At 48.0% G+C, this 18,138-nt stretch overlaps 1 protein-coding gene across 1 annotated transcript in view; it reads left to right on the top strand.

Annotated features, from left to right (window-relative positions):
- Positions 1–3,472: 3,472 nt before the first annotated feature.
- Positions 3,473–18,138, top strand: part of Sh3bp5 (SH3 domain binding protein 5) — a 61,286-nt gene continuing 46,620 nt past the window's right edge. Inside the window, exons 1-2 of the mRNA XM_075989027.1 lie at positions 3,473–3,789; positions 5,516–5,578. Of these exons, the coding sequence (XP_075845142.1) occupies positions 3,643–3,789; positions 5,516–5,578 (210 nt within the window). The 5' untranslated portion in view covers positions 3,473–3,642. The remainder of the gene's footprint in view (positions 3,790–5,515; positions 5,579–18,138) is intronic.

The following is an 18,138-nucleotide window of genomic DNA, read 5'->3' as shown; positions in this document are numbered from 1 at the left end:
TACCAAGCCGGGTGGTAGTGGCGCACACCTTTAATCCCAGCACTTGGGACGAAGGGGGTGGGGGATCTCTGTGAGTTCAAGGCCAGCCTGGTCTACAAGGGCTAGTTTCTGGACAGGCTCCAAAGCTACAGAGAAACTCTGTCTTGGAAAACAAAAACAAACAAACAAAAACAAAACAAAAGAAAAAGAAAGAAAGACCCTCAAGTTCAGCTCCCCAAGGGTTGGACCAAACAAGAAAGGGTCTCTCTGTTGGAGCTCTGCTTGTTTGATCGCCCTGGACATCAGGCTTGGACGGCACAGGCACAGACAACAACATGTGAGAAACCTGCAGAGATGGGGTCACAGGGGACAGAAGACTTCATCCGACTCGGACCAGGGGTGACCACTGTCCTGGCCAGAGAGGATTATGGCAGCACGAGCCTGGCCTGAGAGACACCTGTTGTCCTCCCGCCCCAGTTTCTTCCCACTGGTTTAGAGGTTAACTGGGAAGCACAAAGGCTATGAGTTTTACCCAGGAATATATGTATCTTGAAGTGGCAAAGCAGTGTAGAAACACAGATAGCATACTTTCCCCTACTGTTTGAAGAAAAAAATATTTTTTTTTTAAATCACAGGGCAATAAAAATAAATAACACTAGTGTAATCTCTAAGCAAAGCATTTCTCAAGATTTTGACTAAGGCATCCCACCTGTGTTAATAAGACTTTTAATTTTTTTTTAATTTAATGAGTATAGGTGTTTTGTCTGCATATGCTTGTACACCACGTGTGTGCCTGGTATCCACAGAGGCTTGAAGAGGGTATCAGGGTCTCCTGGAACTGGAACTACAGACAGTTGTGAGATGTCACGTGGTCCTGAGACTTGAACCTGGGTCCTCTGGAAGATCCAGGGCCATCTCTCCAGCCCCCAGTCATCACTGTGACGCAGGGGAGAAATAATTTAAGCAAGGGAAAAGTCACTTTAGCTCCTGGCTGTAGTTCATAGTTGGCTGGCTCTGTCAGGCCAGAACATCATGGTTGCGTTGGAGGCTGATCATCTCGCGATGGCCAGGAGACAGGCAGGAGGAGGAAGGGGTCAGAGTAAGCACCCCTTAAACTGGTATTCCGCAACAAGCACCTGCTTACTCCATGGTTAGCTGTGCATCTGTATGACCAGTTCTAGCATCCTCCTCTCCTTGTTCTCCTTGGTCTCTCTTGCTTTCTCCTTCCTTCTTTTTCTTCTTCTGTTTATTCTCTCTGCTTATCAGCCCAGCCTATCCTTTTTCCTGCCTTGCTATTGGCTGTTCATCTTTTTCCTAGACCAATCAGGTGTTTTAGACAGGCAAAAAACACTGCTTCTCAGAGTTAAACAAATGCAACATAAAAGAATGTAAGACATCTTTGAGTCATTAAACTAATTTTCCCCAGCATGAACAAATGTAGTGCACCTTAAGCTGACATTCCACAACAAGCACCTGCTGTTTTGTTTTGATGTTCTGGCGCTGTGGCTCAGGCTGGTCTGGAACTTACGACCTTCTGGGGCTTGGCTCAGGTTGTAGACTGGAGTTTTCATTTGGTTCCCTGAAAAATTCCTATGCTTAAATCTTAACTCTTAATTGATGGTTTTAGGAAGTGAAGCCCTAGTTGGTCACAAGGCCTGGAGAGTGGAGGTCTGAGCAAATGGAATTAATATCCTTGCAAAGAAACGCCCAAGATTTTCTTTCTTCTTCTATTTTTTTTTTAATTTTTTGTTTTTACATCCCAACTGAAGTTTCCCCTCCCTCCTCTCCTCCTGGTCACTCTCCTTGCCCTCTCCCCACTCTACCCCTTCTCCTCCCTTTCTCTTTTGAAACCAGTGGGTCTCCCAGGGGGCTTAGATCAGTCCCGTGCAGGCTCCCAGGTTGCTGTTTCAGTCTCTGTGAGCCCCTATAAGCCCAAGGTAGTTTTCTTTTTTAATTAAAATTTTTTATTTATTTTACATCCCAATCATAGCTTTCCCTTCCCTCCTCTTCCCATCCCCTCCTCCCACTTACCTGCTGGCCCCCATCCAACCCACCCCTCCTAAACCTCTGCTGGTTGGGCTAGGGTTGTTTCAGACAAGCAAGAGAATGAATGGGAAGTCATTAGACCCTAACCTAATAAGGGAACTGCTAAATGCAAAAAGGGATCAGGCTCTTCCAGACAGGCAAATCGAAGCATGGGAGGGGTGTGACACAGATTCTCTGGTGCTGACTTTGAAGAAGGCCACCACCTGACAAGCAGGGCACACAGCCCCTAGGGTTGTGCCCAGCCTTGTCTGTCAGCAAGGAAGCCGGATCCTCAGGCTGAATTTAGCCAACCCTGAATGAGGAAGTGATTCTTCCTCAGAGCCTGCAGAAGAAACACAACCTGACTGAAACCCAATTTAACCTGTGAGACCTGGAGTAGAGACTACACAGTGGGTCTGACCCTGGATGGCCATCTTGTTCCAGCCTTATCATTGGAAACAAAGAACTTCAAACCATCTCTCCCAGAATTGCCAGCAAGATGCCAACAACGAATAGCTGTGATCTCTTTAGAAATAAATCTAGGCCACACACCTGCACCGTCTCCATTAGACAGGAGTGCAACCTTCCTGGAGTAACCCCTTCCCTTTGCTTCTGGAAAAAACCCAGCGGCAGCAACTTTTGTAGTAAGGTGGCTTTGATCAGGGGCTCCTGGAAACTTCTTTCTCAAGCAAGCTGTCCTCCAAAGTCCATGTGATGGGCCATAGCTCCCTTCCACAAAGTGTCCATTTTGCTCAGGACATCTGACCAGGTACTTCCTGACCTCACAGTGGCCTTGACACCCGCAACTACACAGAGAAACGCCTGTACTTTGTGATGCCCAGTTCACTAGCCAAGCTCTGGTTCCTCGTTTGATGCTGGGCAGGAAAACCACGTGGTTCCTACAATGACCAGGTGTACCCACGAACAGGCAGTGTGATCTCTTTTGGGAAAAAAAAAAACGCCCCAGTCCATGAGATTCCCCAGCTCCACGGGTTCTCAGTGCTTCCTGGATATCCAGGTAGGCCCGAAGAGAACATGCCTGTGTTTGCGACAGTGGACCCCAGCCTTTGGACGTCCCTTCGGTGGTTGGCTGGCTAGCCTCTGCACTCGCTATACAGGTGAGATCATTGTAGAGTTCCCTAGTTCCCTTTTCTGGGAACCCGAGTGGATGCAATTCCCCAGGTTGACCCCATAAACAATCCTACCCAGACTTCCAATGGTAGCTTCGGAGAATGGAAATCACCTGAACTTCCTCCGTGCCTTGATTGGCTTCACTGGAGGCAGGAGGAAGCTTGCTTAATTAAAGCAGCCGGCCCAAGCGCGGACTGGTGAGCCACTGGGCGGCGCCTGCCCTAGTGGTCATGGCAGGGACTCCAGGGCACTGGGCTTTTTGTGACAGAGCATCGGGTGACGGGCAGACTATCCGGCGGCCAGGGCGAAGCGGGCGCCCTGTGCTGCGAGCCGCGGCAGACAGGGGGCGGTCGCGCCCACTTCCTCCGCCGCTCGGCACCCGCGGGGCGGCGCACCCGGGTGGCAGCACTGCGCCCAGACCTTCCCGGCTGCGGCGAGGCGGTCCTCGGCGCGCTCAGATTCCACCGCGCGCTCTGCGACCCGGCTGCGGAGCGTTCGGCTGCCCGCATGGACGCGACGCTGAAGCGGAGCCGCTCTGAGGAGCCGGCAGAGCTCCCGCCACCCGCCCGGGAAGTCGAGGAAAAAGAGGAGGAGGAGGAAGAGAGGATGGAGCAGGGCCTGGAGGAGGAGGAAGAGGTGGACCCCCGGATCCAGGTAAGACGAGGGAGAGGAGCCCCCGGCCCCACCCGGCCAAGGCTGCCACGGAAGTCGGTGTCTACGCGGACCCACGCCTTGCAGCCCCGGGTGTCTTCAGTCGCTGGGTGGAGGCCATTTAGATTCAGGACCTGCACCGAGGCTTGGGACACCCCATTTCACTATCTCCCCGCGGGAGGCTGCCGTGCCCGCGTGGACGTGGCCTGATTATTTGGGGGATTCCTGTAGACCTTTGGCCCAACCCGAGGGTCCTTTCAACGCAACCAGCGGTTCTGGCGGATTGCAACAAAGGGAAAAGGGGGGCGGGGGCCCCGAGCAGAGTCGGGGTACCTTGGTGCGGCTCTCGATACCCTGAACGCTGCACAGCCTCCGGGTTTCGGAGCAGCTTTACCCCGGTTGCGTGGACGCGGACACCATGGTGTGCGAGCGGGGCCGGGTGGTTGTCGCCTGCCCCTGCGGCGTGAGCTGCACCGGTGCCCGGCGCCGCGTAGCCCTCACCTGGCAGAGATGCCTGGTCGCACCCGCCCTCCTTTTTTGGTTCATTGTCAACACACAGAGGGCTTCGTTGCCTTGGCCTGCTTTTCCTTGAGGTCGGGTGTGAACACTAACTAGGGACAACTGATGTGCAAAGCACACGCATGGAGGCAGAGAAGGGAATGGCCTGGCTTTTCATGCCTCCATTTCCAGGAGAAATGATTAAAAAGCAATTTCTAAGCGAGATCCAGAAGTGACAGCTTAACCCCTTCACCCTCCTAAGCAGGAAGCACAGCAAATTCCTTTCCATAAATCTTTTTTTATTGCTGTTAAGCATGTTCTGCAATTTCTGGGTCAGTAATTGGTTTTAAGTGCACAGGAAGAAAAAGCTTGTTTTTAATTCAGTGGTTACGATTTAAATTCATTGTTTTTTTCAAATTAATACACTAAAGATCAGTGAGATCTTAGCTACTCTTAATTCAGACCATAGGTTTGGTCTACAGAATTTTGTGGTTTTAGCCTGTGTTAGCAAGACCCTTTGTTCAGAGTAGAGATGAGTTAACTTCATGTTGGCAACTTCTTACGAAATGTCAGGTTGTAAATGTTTGAAAAGAGCAGGGTTAATGCTAGTTAACCAACAACATCCCCCGTCAGGAAGACTTAGTAATGGCGACTAGGGAAGAAAATCCATCTATAGGGAAAGACAGACCACTTGATGGGCCAATGCTAGAAGTCCGTCTTTTACTTGCCTGGCTCACTGGGTTTGTGATTTGGCTTGGTCTTCTGTAAAGTTCTTCTCTAAAGCAAAGGGTGCTGTTTTGACTGGGTGACTTACTGTTTGTAACAGCTAGTTCGCCTAGGGGGAAATGACCTTTCAGGGAAAAATAAATCCCTAGGACCTTAAGATGTTGTCAAAAAAGGACAATGTCAAAAGGTTTTAGAAATGCCAAGCCTTGCAGTGGTGGCGCACGCCTTTAATCCCAGCACTTGGGAGGCAGAGGCAGGCGGATCTCTGTGAGTTCGAGGCCAGCCTGGTCTAGAAGAGCTAGTTCCAGGACAGGCTCCAAAGCTACAGAGAAACCCTGTCTTAAAAAAAAAAAAAGAAGAAGAAATGCCAAATGCTTTGTTTTTAAGCCAAACCACCACTGTTTTAAGAACTCTCATCATTGAGAGTGATTTTCCAGGTGTAGACTAAGTTACTCTAGTAACGAAAGGCATATCCTTCAAATCTGTCTCTCTCTCTCTTCATCAGGGAGAACTGGAGAGGTTAAATCAATCCACGGATGACATCAACAGACAGGAGACTGAACTTGAGGTACGGAGAGCTGGGCCACTGTTCTTGGGTGAAATAGTGTCAGCACCCTTGACCCTGGGCTGGTTTACTTTGTTTTAATAGCTGGAGGTTGACTGCAGGAGGCCCCTACTCTGGTGCCTGACAGCCAACTACACCAGAGCCCAGGCTGTGGGCAGACACATGTGGATCCAATTTCATATGTTGTTTTCATTATGGAGACTCCAGTGGGGCCAAAATCAAGGGCTGAGCAGAGTATTAAACAGTACTTATGTCCCAGATATCCTGGTATCTGTGGAAAAGCTGAGAGAATTGTGGTTTAGCTGAACTCTTTAATGGAGAAGAATAAATGAATTCACATCTCTTCAGTATTTTTATTTAGGGTGCCCCCTCCCATTCATGCTTGGAGCTGTTTAAGGTTTCTTTCCTCAGACTTGCCAGATATTTTACCTTCCCATACTGATAATTCACTCCTCTTTCCACATTCTTGCTCATTCCTTTGTTTTCTGCGTGTATAGAATGTAATTATCTTAAGGGTAACAAAAAGCTGTTTGGACTGGGAAGAGCTTTCCTGCTGGGAAAAATCTTGGGAGATAACATCTTGATTTGAATTTGAAGATTTTCCAGCTTCCTGTAAACAAGTTAGGGTTCTCTGAAGCTACCCATTTCTAGTAGTGGTTGGGGATGCTAGCCAAGGTGAGTGACCGTTGGCTTGAGGGACTGCCAAGTGTTGTGAGAACGCCAGGCCCCTCAGAGTGAGGGTGTGGGGGATAAGAAAATACTTTGCTGGAATTTATTGGCAGTCCGCTTTCTGATAACAGCAGATACATGTTGGCGGTGAGTCACACGCGGCTGTGGGGCGGCTCATCCATCACTAATAATCATGATGATCTATATAAGGAATTGGCAAACTTTGGGAAGTTGAGCAATTGAAAACTCTCAATCTCAGGTTTCTAAAACATTAAACAAACAAGCAAAAATATCTTTACCATTTCTAGGGAACAGTAACACAGACCAAAGGCTTTCCCTAAGCTTTCATTTGGTCCTGTTATAGCAGCCCAGAGCTCTGGATAGTTGACTATGGAAGTCATGAGCGCTCATGCTTTTCGTTTTGTTTTCTTAAAAAAAAAAATCTCATGTAGTCTTGGCTGACTTTAAACATTCAGTATATAGTGGAGAATGCCTTTGAACTCTGGGCCACTCACCCTTCATCTAGGTACTGGGGTTACAGGCCTGTACCGCTATAACCGGCTCCTCTGAATCTTTAATGTCTGCATCCCAGTGTACATAGACAAGTTGGAAAAGTATTATTTTTTGTTTCGAGCCAAAGTTTTGGCTTGTTTATGTTAGCAGCATTGGAATGAAGTCCAGGGCCTTATGCACGCTAGACAAGCATTTTACTGATGGACTCGTGAAACCAGCGATGAACAGAAATCAGGAACAGCTGGCTAGGCATAGCACGCGTGTCTGCAGTCCCCGCACCTGGGAGGCAGAGGCCAGGGGAATTAGGAGTTGAAGGTCACATAGCCACAACCAAGTTTGAGGCACATGAGACACTGTCTCATGGAGGGAAGGGGGAGAGAAAAGGAAGGAAGGGAAGGAGGGAGGGAGAGAGGGAGGTAATCAGGGACCATTGAGGCAGAGGCAGAAAACAGGAGATGGCAAGGGGGTGGTCTGGCTTTCTGTTTCGGTTTCCAAGAGAGATAATAGCCTCGTTTGTCCCTTTTGTTTGCTTAACCCACTGTTAGTCACCATTCTGGGTAACGAACAAGATAATCCCATAGCCCCATAGCTCATTCTCCGTGGCACCTGCCTTATGGGGGTTAGCTTGGTTCATTTGTTAAACTCTTTTTAGTCCTTATTTCCGAATTCCACAGATTTTGTGTGTCACAGGAAGCCACTGGACAGGTGTTTCCTGCCAGGCTCTGGGGCACATTCGGAGCCCTGGTGTATTAGGAACAGAGCTTATAAAATGAATCTCTTTCTATATAGAAAGATGTCTATTAGAATGGCTTAAAGACTGTGGTCCAGCTGGGCCAACAATGGCTGTCTACCAGTGGAAGGTTCAAGAATCCAGTCCGCGAGGCTGATGTCTCGGCTGGGCTTCAGCATAAACCAGAATCTTGAAGAAGCAGGCTTTAATACCAGTGAAGGAATGGACTTGCAGCAAGAGTGAGGGCGAAGAGCTAGGGAAGGAGGCGTTCGAGACAGGGTTTCTCTGTGGCTTTGGAGCCTGTCCTGGAACTAGCTCTTTTTTTTTCTTTTTCTTTTTTTTTTAAATATTTATTTATTTATTTATTATGTATACAATATTCTGTCTGTGTGCATGTCTGCAGGCCAGAAGAGGGCACCAGACCTCTCTACAGATGGTTGTGAGCCACCATGTGGTTGCCGGGAATTGAACTCAGGACCTTTGGAAGAGCAGGCAATGCTCTTAACCACTGAGCCATCTCTCCAGCCCCTGGAACTAGCTCTTGTAGACCAGGCTGGTCTCGAACTCACAGAGATCCGCCTGCCTCTGCCTCCCAAGTGCTGGGATTAAAGGCATGCGCCACCACTGCCCGGCTGTTCTCTCTCTTTTCAAATATATCTTAAAACAGATTAGATACAAAATGTCCAAATCTAGTTAGGGCCAAGATTTAGAATAATTACAACAATACCTGTATGTGTATGTATTCGTACATAGCATATAATGCCTTTAAAACTAAACTGCTTTCAGCATTTCTCCTCCCTGTTCTGAGAGGAGGGTATCTTAGGACTGTGAAAGGGACTGAGAGCAGGAGGGGAAGGAAGGTCATGGACACCTGCTAGTTTGTCGTTCAGCTCCTGGGCTGCTGTCAACAGCTGACTCCTCCCAACCCCCTTCCTCTGGGCAGTCAGAGCCTTGCCTGGTGAATGTTTATCTGCTTCCCTTGCTCTCAGAGGAGGAAGAGCAGTCTCACAAGGTGGCTTAAAATTAAATCATTGGAGTCCTCCGAGTGTATGAGGCCTGCCCCGGAATCTATCCTTTCCTCCTCCGGGAACTAGCAAACATTTCACTTAAGAAAACAAAAACCAGCCTGGCGGTGGTGGCGCTGCCTTTAATCCCAGCACTTGGGAAGCAGAGGCAGGCGGGTCTCTGTGAGTTCGAGACCAGCCTGGTCTACAAGAGCTAGTTCAAGGACGGGCACCAAAGCTACAGAAAAACCCTGTCTCAAAAAAAAAAAAAAAAAAAAGAGAGAGAGAGAGAGAGAAATCAGCCATGTTTTGAGCTTGGAAACTCTGGAGTAGGCAGGAATGAAGGGCACCGATTGGAGAGCCTGGCTTCTGTCCCTAGTGGGTTATCCGGCCAAGTCAGAAGAGGAAAACCCCTTTATTAATGGGCAGTGTCAGCACAGCCTACCAGTTTCTCCTGTGTGTAGTAGACATGGTGGGCACTGGGCCAGGAAGGTCCCATGAAGCAACATGGTGCTTTGAAGAAAGTGCTAGAGCATTTGAAGTGATAACTGACTTTAAGTAGCCAATAACTATGTCTTGAAGCAGGCACCAAATTCTAGGCCTGATGGCAGGGCAGTTGGGCTGTGGGAAGCCTGACTGTGTTTTCCACACGAGGTCTGGTTGAAATGAATATCAACTCGTCCTTGAGGTTTTTTGAGACACCTGAGACGCCAGGGGCAGCTGCAATGGACAGAAGATGAGGCCTGGGCCTGCTGCCCCTTGGATAGTGGAGTGAGAGAGGTTCCAAAAGAGGACACAGGAGGCCCTGACAGAGTGGAGACTGTCACAGTCCAGGCCTAAAGGATTCCGGTCATCTTGAAGTCACCCTCCAGAGCAGCCTAAAGCTGGAGCAGAAAGAGAGCCGACGTGACCCATTGCCTGTGTGAGGACTGGGGAAGGAGGTCGCTGCGTTTGTCTTATCGTTAGCTCCAACAACATAATCCTGTTTTCTCATGGAACAGGAGGCCAGACGCCCAGGACTGGGCTCCCTTCCCAGCTTGCACAGGGCTGTCTTCTCACCAGGAAGAAGGCGGCTATCTCGTCCTCTTATGAGCATGCTAATCTGTGTGCTGGGCCCTATCCGCACAGCCTCACTTAATGTTGCTGTTTTGAAGGCCCCATTTCTAAACACAGCGGAACAAGACCTAGTGCCTTTAGTCAGTCTGTAGTCCAGTGTTTTTTTGTTTTTCTCAGTGGAGCACATGATGAGGCCCCTCAGTCTGTGAGGTAGACTTTGAGAACAGGGTTAAGAACTCACCAGAGAAACAGGTGAGTTTGTAGTTGAAGTTAGGAGTTTAGAATCTGTCTGCCCCTGTTACTGGGCCATGTTAGCAGCTGGCCCAGACAACAGGTCTCTGTAAAACCTCTACAGGACCTGCTGCTTTCCATCTGATGTGTGTGTGTGTGGGGGGGGGGGGGAGTGAAAGAGAGAGAGAGAGAGATACTTCTGAACTACATCTCCCAGCCTACTCTGTAGCCAAGGCAGGCCTTAAGCTTACAATCCTCCTGCCTCAGCCTCCAGAGTAACTGTGATTAGTCTGCATCACCATGTCCAGAGAAAATCGGTGCTCAGGCCTTGTGCTTCAGCCATGCCCCCGCCTCAACTTAACCGTCTTTGGTATCAGGTGAGAAAACAATCATTTGATTTGTGTGGAGTGATTGGCTTTGAATCCCATCTTCCCTGCTTACTAGCTGTGGGACCCTGAGAAGGTCATTTGATGTGTGAGCCTGTTTCTTCCTTCGTAAGATAGCTGCGTTTGAGACTCTGCTGTGAGATAAGACGGAGCTGTGGAGAAGGGAGCAGATGGAAAGGAAAGACCATGACTTTAGCATCACATAATTTGGGTGAAAATAGGAGGTCTAATGACCTTGAAGCGCCTTGGGTCTCATCTGTGACTGTGGGGAGGTCCTCAGGTGGCTCAGGGAGCGAGAAGAGATGCTGGGTGTGTATCTACTTTTGAGGGTCATTCAGGGTGGAGTACTTATGAGGTGTTTGGATGGCAGGAGGGCTGAGGCCTGCTTGCTGAACAAAAGTCTCTCGTGAGTTGTCCATCTAGGCTAGGCTGGCCCCAGGTCTGGTGATGGCTCAGTTGTCCTCCCCTAGGTGTTTCCATGATCGTTTTTGGTCAGAGAAGACAGTGCTGGTCAAGGAACCAGAGAGAGGGCTTGTACTGGCCAGGATTAGGCAAGATGACTTTGCAGTCATGAGGTCAGCAAGACTTTGTGCTGAGGCCATCTGCTGAGTCACAGAAAGAGCTTGGTGGGTGTGGTGACTCGAGCCTGTAATCCTAGTGCTCAGGAGAAGAAGGCGGGACCATCAAGGTCACCCTTTACCACACTTCCAGTCCTAGGCCTTCCTGGACTATCCAAGGGCCTGTTTCAAAAAGAAGTAACATAGCTAGCCAAAATGTGCTGACGTGCTGAGCGAGCCCTGGTCCACCTTCTCATGGGATCTGCTTTTAGGTAAGTGGCCCCATTATGACTGTGTGACCGTAGATCATCACTTAATGCACCAGGCCTCAGTTTCCCCATTCTAGTGATGGTAATGGTGCTGCTGACTGGGCGAGGAGAGGGGTGCAGCATGTTGGGGAATCTAGGATGTGTCTTTAATAATGACTGATTATGAGCACCTGTGGTGTGCCAGCATCTGGGTTGAGCATTGAGTCCTCAAAACAATTTTATGATATATTCTTTGCCTTAGTTTTGCAGGTAACAAAACTATACAGAGCCAGTGCAAGCATCACGCCTGTAATTTCAGCCCTTGGGTAGCTGAGAGAAGGGTTATGAGTTCAAGGCCAACCTAGGCTATACAGAAAGACTCTTTTTTTTAAAATTGATTTTATTTGAGCTATAGATTTTTCTCTGCTTCCCTCCCTTTCTCTCCCCTCCCCTTCAACCCTCTTCCATGGTCCTCATGCTCCCAATTTACTCAGGAAATCTTGTATGTTTCTACCTCCCATGTAGATTAGATCCATGTATGTCTCTCTTAGGGTCCTCATTGTTGTCTAGGTTCTCTGGGATTGTGATTTGTAGGCTGGTTTTCTTTGCATTATGTTTTAAAAAACCACTTATGAGTGAGTACATATGGTAATTGTCTTTCTGGGTCTGGGTTACCTCACTCAAAGTAATGTTTTCTAGCTCCATCCATTTGCTTGCAAATTTCACGATGTCATTATTTTTCCCTGCTGTGTAATACTCCACTATGTAAAGAAAGACCCTATTTCAAAGAACTCCAAACAACACCACCACCAAATCAACCAGTCAACCATAGAATCCAAGTGTCTTTCTCTGTGACTTGCAGCTCTGGGCACCACGCTGTTCTTAGGATCTTGAGGAGAGCCGTGACCGTCCTTGATAAAACATAAGCTGTATTCTCCTTTACTATCCCACAATCTGTCTACCTATGAAGGTGTTAGCTCATGAAAGGACAATAGTCTGCCATCTTTTACTACATTAGCATTTTAAAATTCGAGACAGGGTCTCCCCATGTAGCCCTGAGTGACCTGGAACTCATGACCCTGCTTCCTGTGTGTGCACCACTACACAGGCCTATGGTAACATTTTCACACTGGCCTTCTGTGGTGTGGGAAGGGGGAGAGGAGACAGGTCTCATATAACCCAAGCTGTCCTCAAACTCCTGATCCTCCTGCCTCCATCACAGAAGCTTTGGGATCACAGCTGGGCACTATTATATCCAGCTGTAAGGTGGCCTTTAGCATTAGAATGGGATGACGTGGTCTTGGGCAAATGGCTGTATTTTGGAAACATTAGGTAAGAAAAGTGTGTGTTGGGGCTGTAGAGAAGGCTCAGCAGTTAAGAGTACTTGTTACTCTTCTAAAGGACCAGAGTTTGGTTCCCAGCACCCACCTCGATCATTTGCAACCACCTGTAACTCCAGCTTCAGGCAGTCAGCACCCTCTTCTGGCCTGAGAGTAGCTCCCCCAACAGTATACATTCACAAGACTCATATATGCACATAAAAAACCCCAAAATTATAAGGTATATACAATAAAAACATGCATATGAGAAGAAAAATGGTCTACTTCCAGTATCCCTACTGTGGGCTGAGCAACGTGCTGTGATCACCAGTTAGGGCTAAGATAACAGAAGCTGACGGTGAGTCTTCTGAGCTAAGCATGGTAGCTCATGCCCGCAATCCCAGCACTGAGCCTTAGGCAGGCAGATCCGGAGCTCACGGTAACCTCGGCCGCGTTAGATCCTGTCACAAAGACGACGTTGGCAAATCTTTTTTTAGTTTTTAGTAGTTTGACACTGCTGTGGCATTTTACTTTCTGTGTTTGTTTTTATTATGTTCTATAGAAATATCAGTTCACAATGGAGTTTAACAATCTGTCACCTTGTAGTTGGAGAAGCATGGCTCCAAAAACTAAGAGTCTACACTCAGATGTTTCCGCCGGTTGCTGCTGCTTCTGGGAAGGCTGGTGCCTTTATTTTCTATTTCTTGGCACTTTTCTGAATTATTTTCAATGAGTAGATTTTATCATCTTAGGCAGGAGGCTAGGGGAGCAGTGAAACTATTATTAAAGGATGCTTTCTGTGCCAAAGAAATTACTTTTGTGGGGGGGGGTGTTTTTTTGTTTTTTGGTGTTTTTTTGGTTTTGGTTTTTTGTTTTGAGATGGGGTTTCTCTATGCAGCCCTGACTGTCCTGGAACTAGCTCTGTAGACCAGGCTGGTCTCAAACTCACAGAGATACACCTACCTCTACTCCCAAATTCTAGGATTAAAGGTGTGCACTAGCCGGGCGGTGTTGGCGCACGCCTGTAATCCCAGCACTTGGGAGGCAGAGACAGGCGGATCTCTGTGAGTTCGAGGCCAGCCTGGTCTACCAAGGGAGTTCCAGGACAGGCTCCAAAGCTACAGAGAAACCCTGTCTCGAAAAACCAAAAAAAAAAAAAAAAAGAAAAGAAAGAAAAAAAAGAATAAAGGTGTGCACCACCACGCCCGGCAAGAAATTTGATTTCTATGGAAGGAATTTTAGGAACCATAAACGCTGTTTGGCAATTCTGCCTAAATTGTAAGTGGACCCCAATGTTGGTGGGTGAACTGGTCAGTTTTTGTCCTCTTGACTCAAATCGGAGTCACATGGAAAGAGAGAACCTCTATGGAGGCATTTTCTCCATCAGACTGGCCTGTGGACAAGCCTGTGGTACATTTTCTTGACTGAGTATGGTGCCACCCCTGTGCAGGTGGCCCTGGCTTGTGTCAGAAAACAGGCTGAGCAAGTCGCGAGGAGCAAGCCAGTGAGCAACATCCCTCCAAGTTAGTTCTTCAATTCCTGCACTGCACAATGAGCTATAAGCTGGAAGGTGAATTAAATTGATTCTTCCCTAACCTGCTTTTAAAGTCAGTGTTGTTACAGAGGCAGAAAGCAAACGAGGACAGTCAGGTTGCCTGATTGGGGTGACTCCCAGGGGAATAAAGAGCATCTTAAAGGCAATTTAGATTGGGCTGTAACCAAGAAATGCTTGTTTGGGTGGTTGATGAAAAGCAATAGAAAACATTGAAAATAATAATATAATTTCTGTCTGTATTTGAGTATTTGAATACCTCTGCCCCATCTCGATTTTGGAAACTCTCATCTAGCTCAGGTAGGATTATAGGTCTTTTGTTTGCCCTGCCCCCACTTGGTCTCTTGAGCTAGGTCTCAGTCTGTATTTCAGACTGGCCTGGAACTCAAGATCCTCCTGCCTCTGTCTCCCGAAAGCTGGGGTAATCGGTGTGAGCACCATGCCCAGCGTATTTGAGTCGTTTCTAAGTGGACAAGGACTTGTGGGCACATGTAGGCTCAAGTCATGCATTAAAGGTTCAAGGCTTGGACAGATTCATTCACTTATAGCCACAGTAGCAAATGATGCAGTCTGGGCTTTGGCTAAAATATAGAAATACCCACGTAATCCTAAAGTTGACACCACTGACAGAAAAAATGGAATGTCTCATTTTGAAGCTGTAAAACCCCATGAGAACATTCTTGGGTCCTTAGCTGGGACTGTCACTGGGTGACACATGCCTGCTATTGTAGCACAGACTGACTTCTCCCAGGTTGCAGCCCTGTCTCTGAGGTGTACTGCAGAAGGCGGGCTGCGGCAGTTGACAGATGGACTCAGCATTGTCTCCTTTGTCTTAGGAATGATCAAATTGACAGAGCGCTCTGGTCCCCATGGACCTTAACCTTTAATACTGAACCATGATTTTCTTTCCTTCCTTAGTATTTGTTGTGAGGACATTTAACATCGCGCGTGTGTGTGTTTTGGCTGGGGGTATTAAACATCTCTCTAACTCAGTCCTTGGCAGGCATCCCAGTTGTCTTTGCTCAGCCCTTCTCTCTGGACTTCCTCGTTCTACTCGTGGATGTTTTTTAGCAGTAAGCATAGAGGGCTCCCTGCACCCCCAGCGGATTCTAACCAAGAGCGTCACAGAAATTTGCAAAGCGACTCTCAGAGAGCTCGGTGAATCAGCCCCTTTCATTTCCTTACAGGAAGATGGAAATTTTTTGTTCTATTCTTGTCCGAGCTTTCCTTTGCTGTGTTTTGCTGGATTCTGTGAGAGATACTCATGTTTGCACTGACTGAAATGAGCTGCTTGCAGGCAGACAATGAAAGGAATATCCGCTGTTTGTTGTAGCCAGGGCCAAAGCCGCTCAGCGGGGCTGCTCTCATTGTTTGGCATCAGACTCAGCCAAAGAACGATGAATGGGTTCTTACGGCGTCTTTGGCCAGCAGCGGAAGGGCTCAGGCTCTTGTGATAGATTTGAAGCCCACCAGTTGAATGTTTGTCTCTTCTTTGATGTTTGACTTTTTGGGACGGGGGGAGAGAAGAGGAGAAAGGGGATGGTGGTGGTCTTTCTGGCTGCACCTACCTCTTCGGTGTTGACAGCAGCCATTTTATTTAGGACATGGTTTGTGCCTCAGGATTTGGAGAGAAGGCAATGAGGCTCCGCTGGCCTGTCCTTGCTTGAGGAGTCTCCTGCAGTTGCAGCCAGGTAGCGGCTGGACTGTGGTCGTCTGAGGGTATGATGGCATCCACAGTGGCCCACTCAGGTGCCTGACAGGCTGTTGGCCTTTGGTTGGGAGTTAAGCTAGTGGTTTTAACTAGAGCATTGGAAAGTACCTCTTCTATATGGTATTCTCAGATTCTCTTTCTTAGGATGTGTGGCATCTCCCAGAGTGTTGCTGGTTCCAAGATGACCACACGGAAATTTGACAGCTTTTTCTGTCTAATCCTTCGAACTTTCTGTATGGCACTTCTGTGTTTTCTTGATCCAAGCACAGACAGACCTGACTTCAGATTCCTCCTAATGGGAGCAGTGCTGAAGAATTCTGGGTCGTGTTTGGAAACCACCATACTTATGATGGTTACAGAGACACAGCGACTCTCCTTTCCTTTTGGGGCACACATCACAAGCAGTTCACGTTTCTGAGAGGTTTGTTTTGCTGTTTAATGAGCCAGCAAAACAAGGACTTCGGTTAGAACTCGTGAGCCAACCACATGAAGGGACAACCACATGAAGGGACAGGGAGCAGGTGTTGGCAGTGCTGTAGGTCTTGATTGGACATAGGGAGCTGTTGCTGCTTTGCCATTCTTTAGTAATGGCCTCTGTGAGCCTTCGAGATGGCTCAGTAGGTAAGGACACTTGCCAAGCCCAACAGCTTGAGCTGGATCTCTGTGACCCACGTGGCAGGAGAGAACCAACTCCTGCAACTTGTTCTCTGAACTCCACACACATTCCATGACTTTGTGTGTGTGTGTGCATACACACACACACACACACACACACTCAAATATAGGGGTTTTTTTTTTAATTATGTTACATCTTCAATGCCTGTTGGAAAAAAAATTGGTGCCACCTAGAGCAGACGGGACAGAAATTATACTTGCTAAGTTGAAGAGCATCTTCTAAAGGTCCGTGGCCACTCCCGCCTTGGTGTGCCCTTCCTTGCTGGCTGCTGGGTCCCTTAGAGAAATCAAATCCCAGTGTTGATTCATTTTCTAGAAACTGGATCTACTTCCCCACTGGAAGTTGTTCAAGAAGCTGCCCTCTAATACTGTGAAGCTTAGAGTCAGAAACCTCTGAGGAGAGTTTTGATAGGGGTAACTAGTAGAAAGAAGCTCCACAGCCCATTGTGGTGGAGACTGCTGTTGGCTGCTCGGGAGAGTTGCCTTCCTTGTGCAGCCTTGGAGACATTCGGGTTTTGTTTTGGCGGGTGAAGGTGGTGCATGCCTTAATCTCAGCACTCCAGGAGGCAGAGACAAGCGGATCTCTGGATCTCTGAGTTCAAGCCGCCCTGGTCTACAGAGCAAGTTCCAGGACAGATTCCAAAGCTACAGAGAAATCCTTTCTCAAAAAAAAAAAAATTTACTCTATTATTTGATAGAGGGTCTCATTATATAGCCCCAGCTGCCCTCAAACTCACCACAAATATCAGGCTGGCCTCGAACTCACAGAGTCACAGAGATCCACCCACCTGCCTCAACCTCCCCAGCACTGGAATTCAAAGTATGTGTCACCATGCCCTGATTTTTACTGTTAAGGTGTGTGTGTGTGTCTGTCTGTCTGTCTGATTTAGAAGCCAGAAGGAGATATCTGAGCCTCTAGAATTTGTCACAGGCGACCGTGAATTGTGGCATGGGTCCTACGAAACAAGCTTAGGTCCTCTCAAGAGTTGGGCTTCTTGACCCCCAAGGCATCTTTTCAGCCCTGGCTTGTTTTTGCTATTCTGGATTTTAATTTTCCTCTCTTTCAGATGCAAAAGTCAATACTTATCTGGCAGGGGCTGTTAATGATTAAATGGTGTTCCTGCAATGCCTGGTATGTAATTCTGAGCTAGGGCCAGGTCTGCCCTTACCTCCTCTTGTTGACTAACCTACCTAAAAATAGCTATTCAGCGAGCGCTTACTATGAGCTAAGTATGTGTTAAGTGTTTGTGTAGGTAATCTTGGTCTCTTAATAATAGCCCTGGAGGATGTTGAAGAGAAACAGAAGAGGTGGTAAGTGTGGGTCCTCCCAGGTCACACAGCCAGTGGAGTTAGAGCCAGGACTGAGGCTGGAACCTCTGTGCTCTAATGATTTGGGGGTCCATGTTTGGGAATGGGGAAGAGGCCTCTGAGACCCCTGTTGAGACTGGCAAAGAGAGTGCTGGCCTACAAGCTGGCTTGCCCGTCTTTGTGGCGACACCATGCTTCGCGTTTGTGGGGGACACCCTTGGTGTCCTCTCCTGTGACCCGGAAGCATCCGAGTTAACTGGTGGGCAGAGTCCTTTCCAGCTCTCCGTTCAGCAGCCTTGGGATTTCAGTTTTCGGCTAGTCACATGCTCCCCCCAGAACAAGCACCTGTAGTCTTGACACACTGGGAAGTTGAGGAGCTTTCTGTCAGTCTGTGCCGCAACAGATTAAACTTTAATGTAGTTTAATTTTTTTACAGTGCTAGGCATTGAGCCTAGGGCCTCATGTATTCAAGGCAAGTCTATGCTACTAATATGCCCAGCCTTTTTTTTTTTTTTTTGGTTTTTCGAGACAGGGTTTCTCTGTGGCTTTGGAGCCTGACCTGGAACTAGCTCTTATAGACCAGGCTGGTCTCGAACTCACAGAG

The sequence above is a fragment of the Microtus pennsylvanicus genome, chromosome 10, assembly GCF_037038515.1.
Source record: "Microtus pennsylvanicus isolate mMicPen1 chromosome 10, mMicPen1.hap1, whole genome shotgun sequence".
NCBI classification, from domain to species: domain Eukaryota; kingdom Metazoa; phylum Chordata; class Mammalia; order Rodentia; family Cricetidae; genus Microtus; species Microtus pennsylvanicus.
Note: the sequence above shows the minus strand (reverse complement) of the source record. Positions and strands in the feature narration are given on the sequence as shown.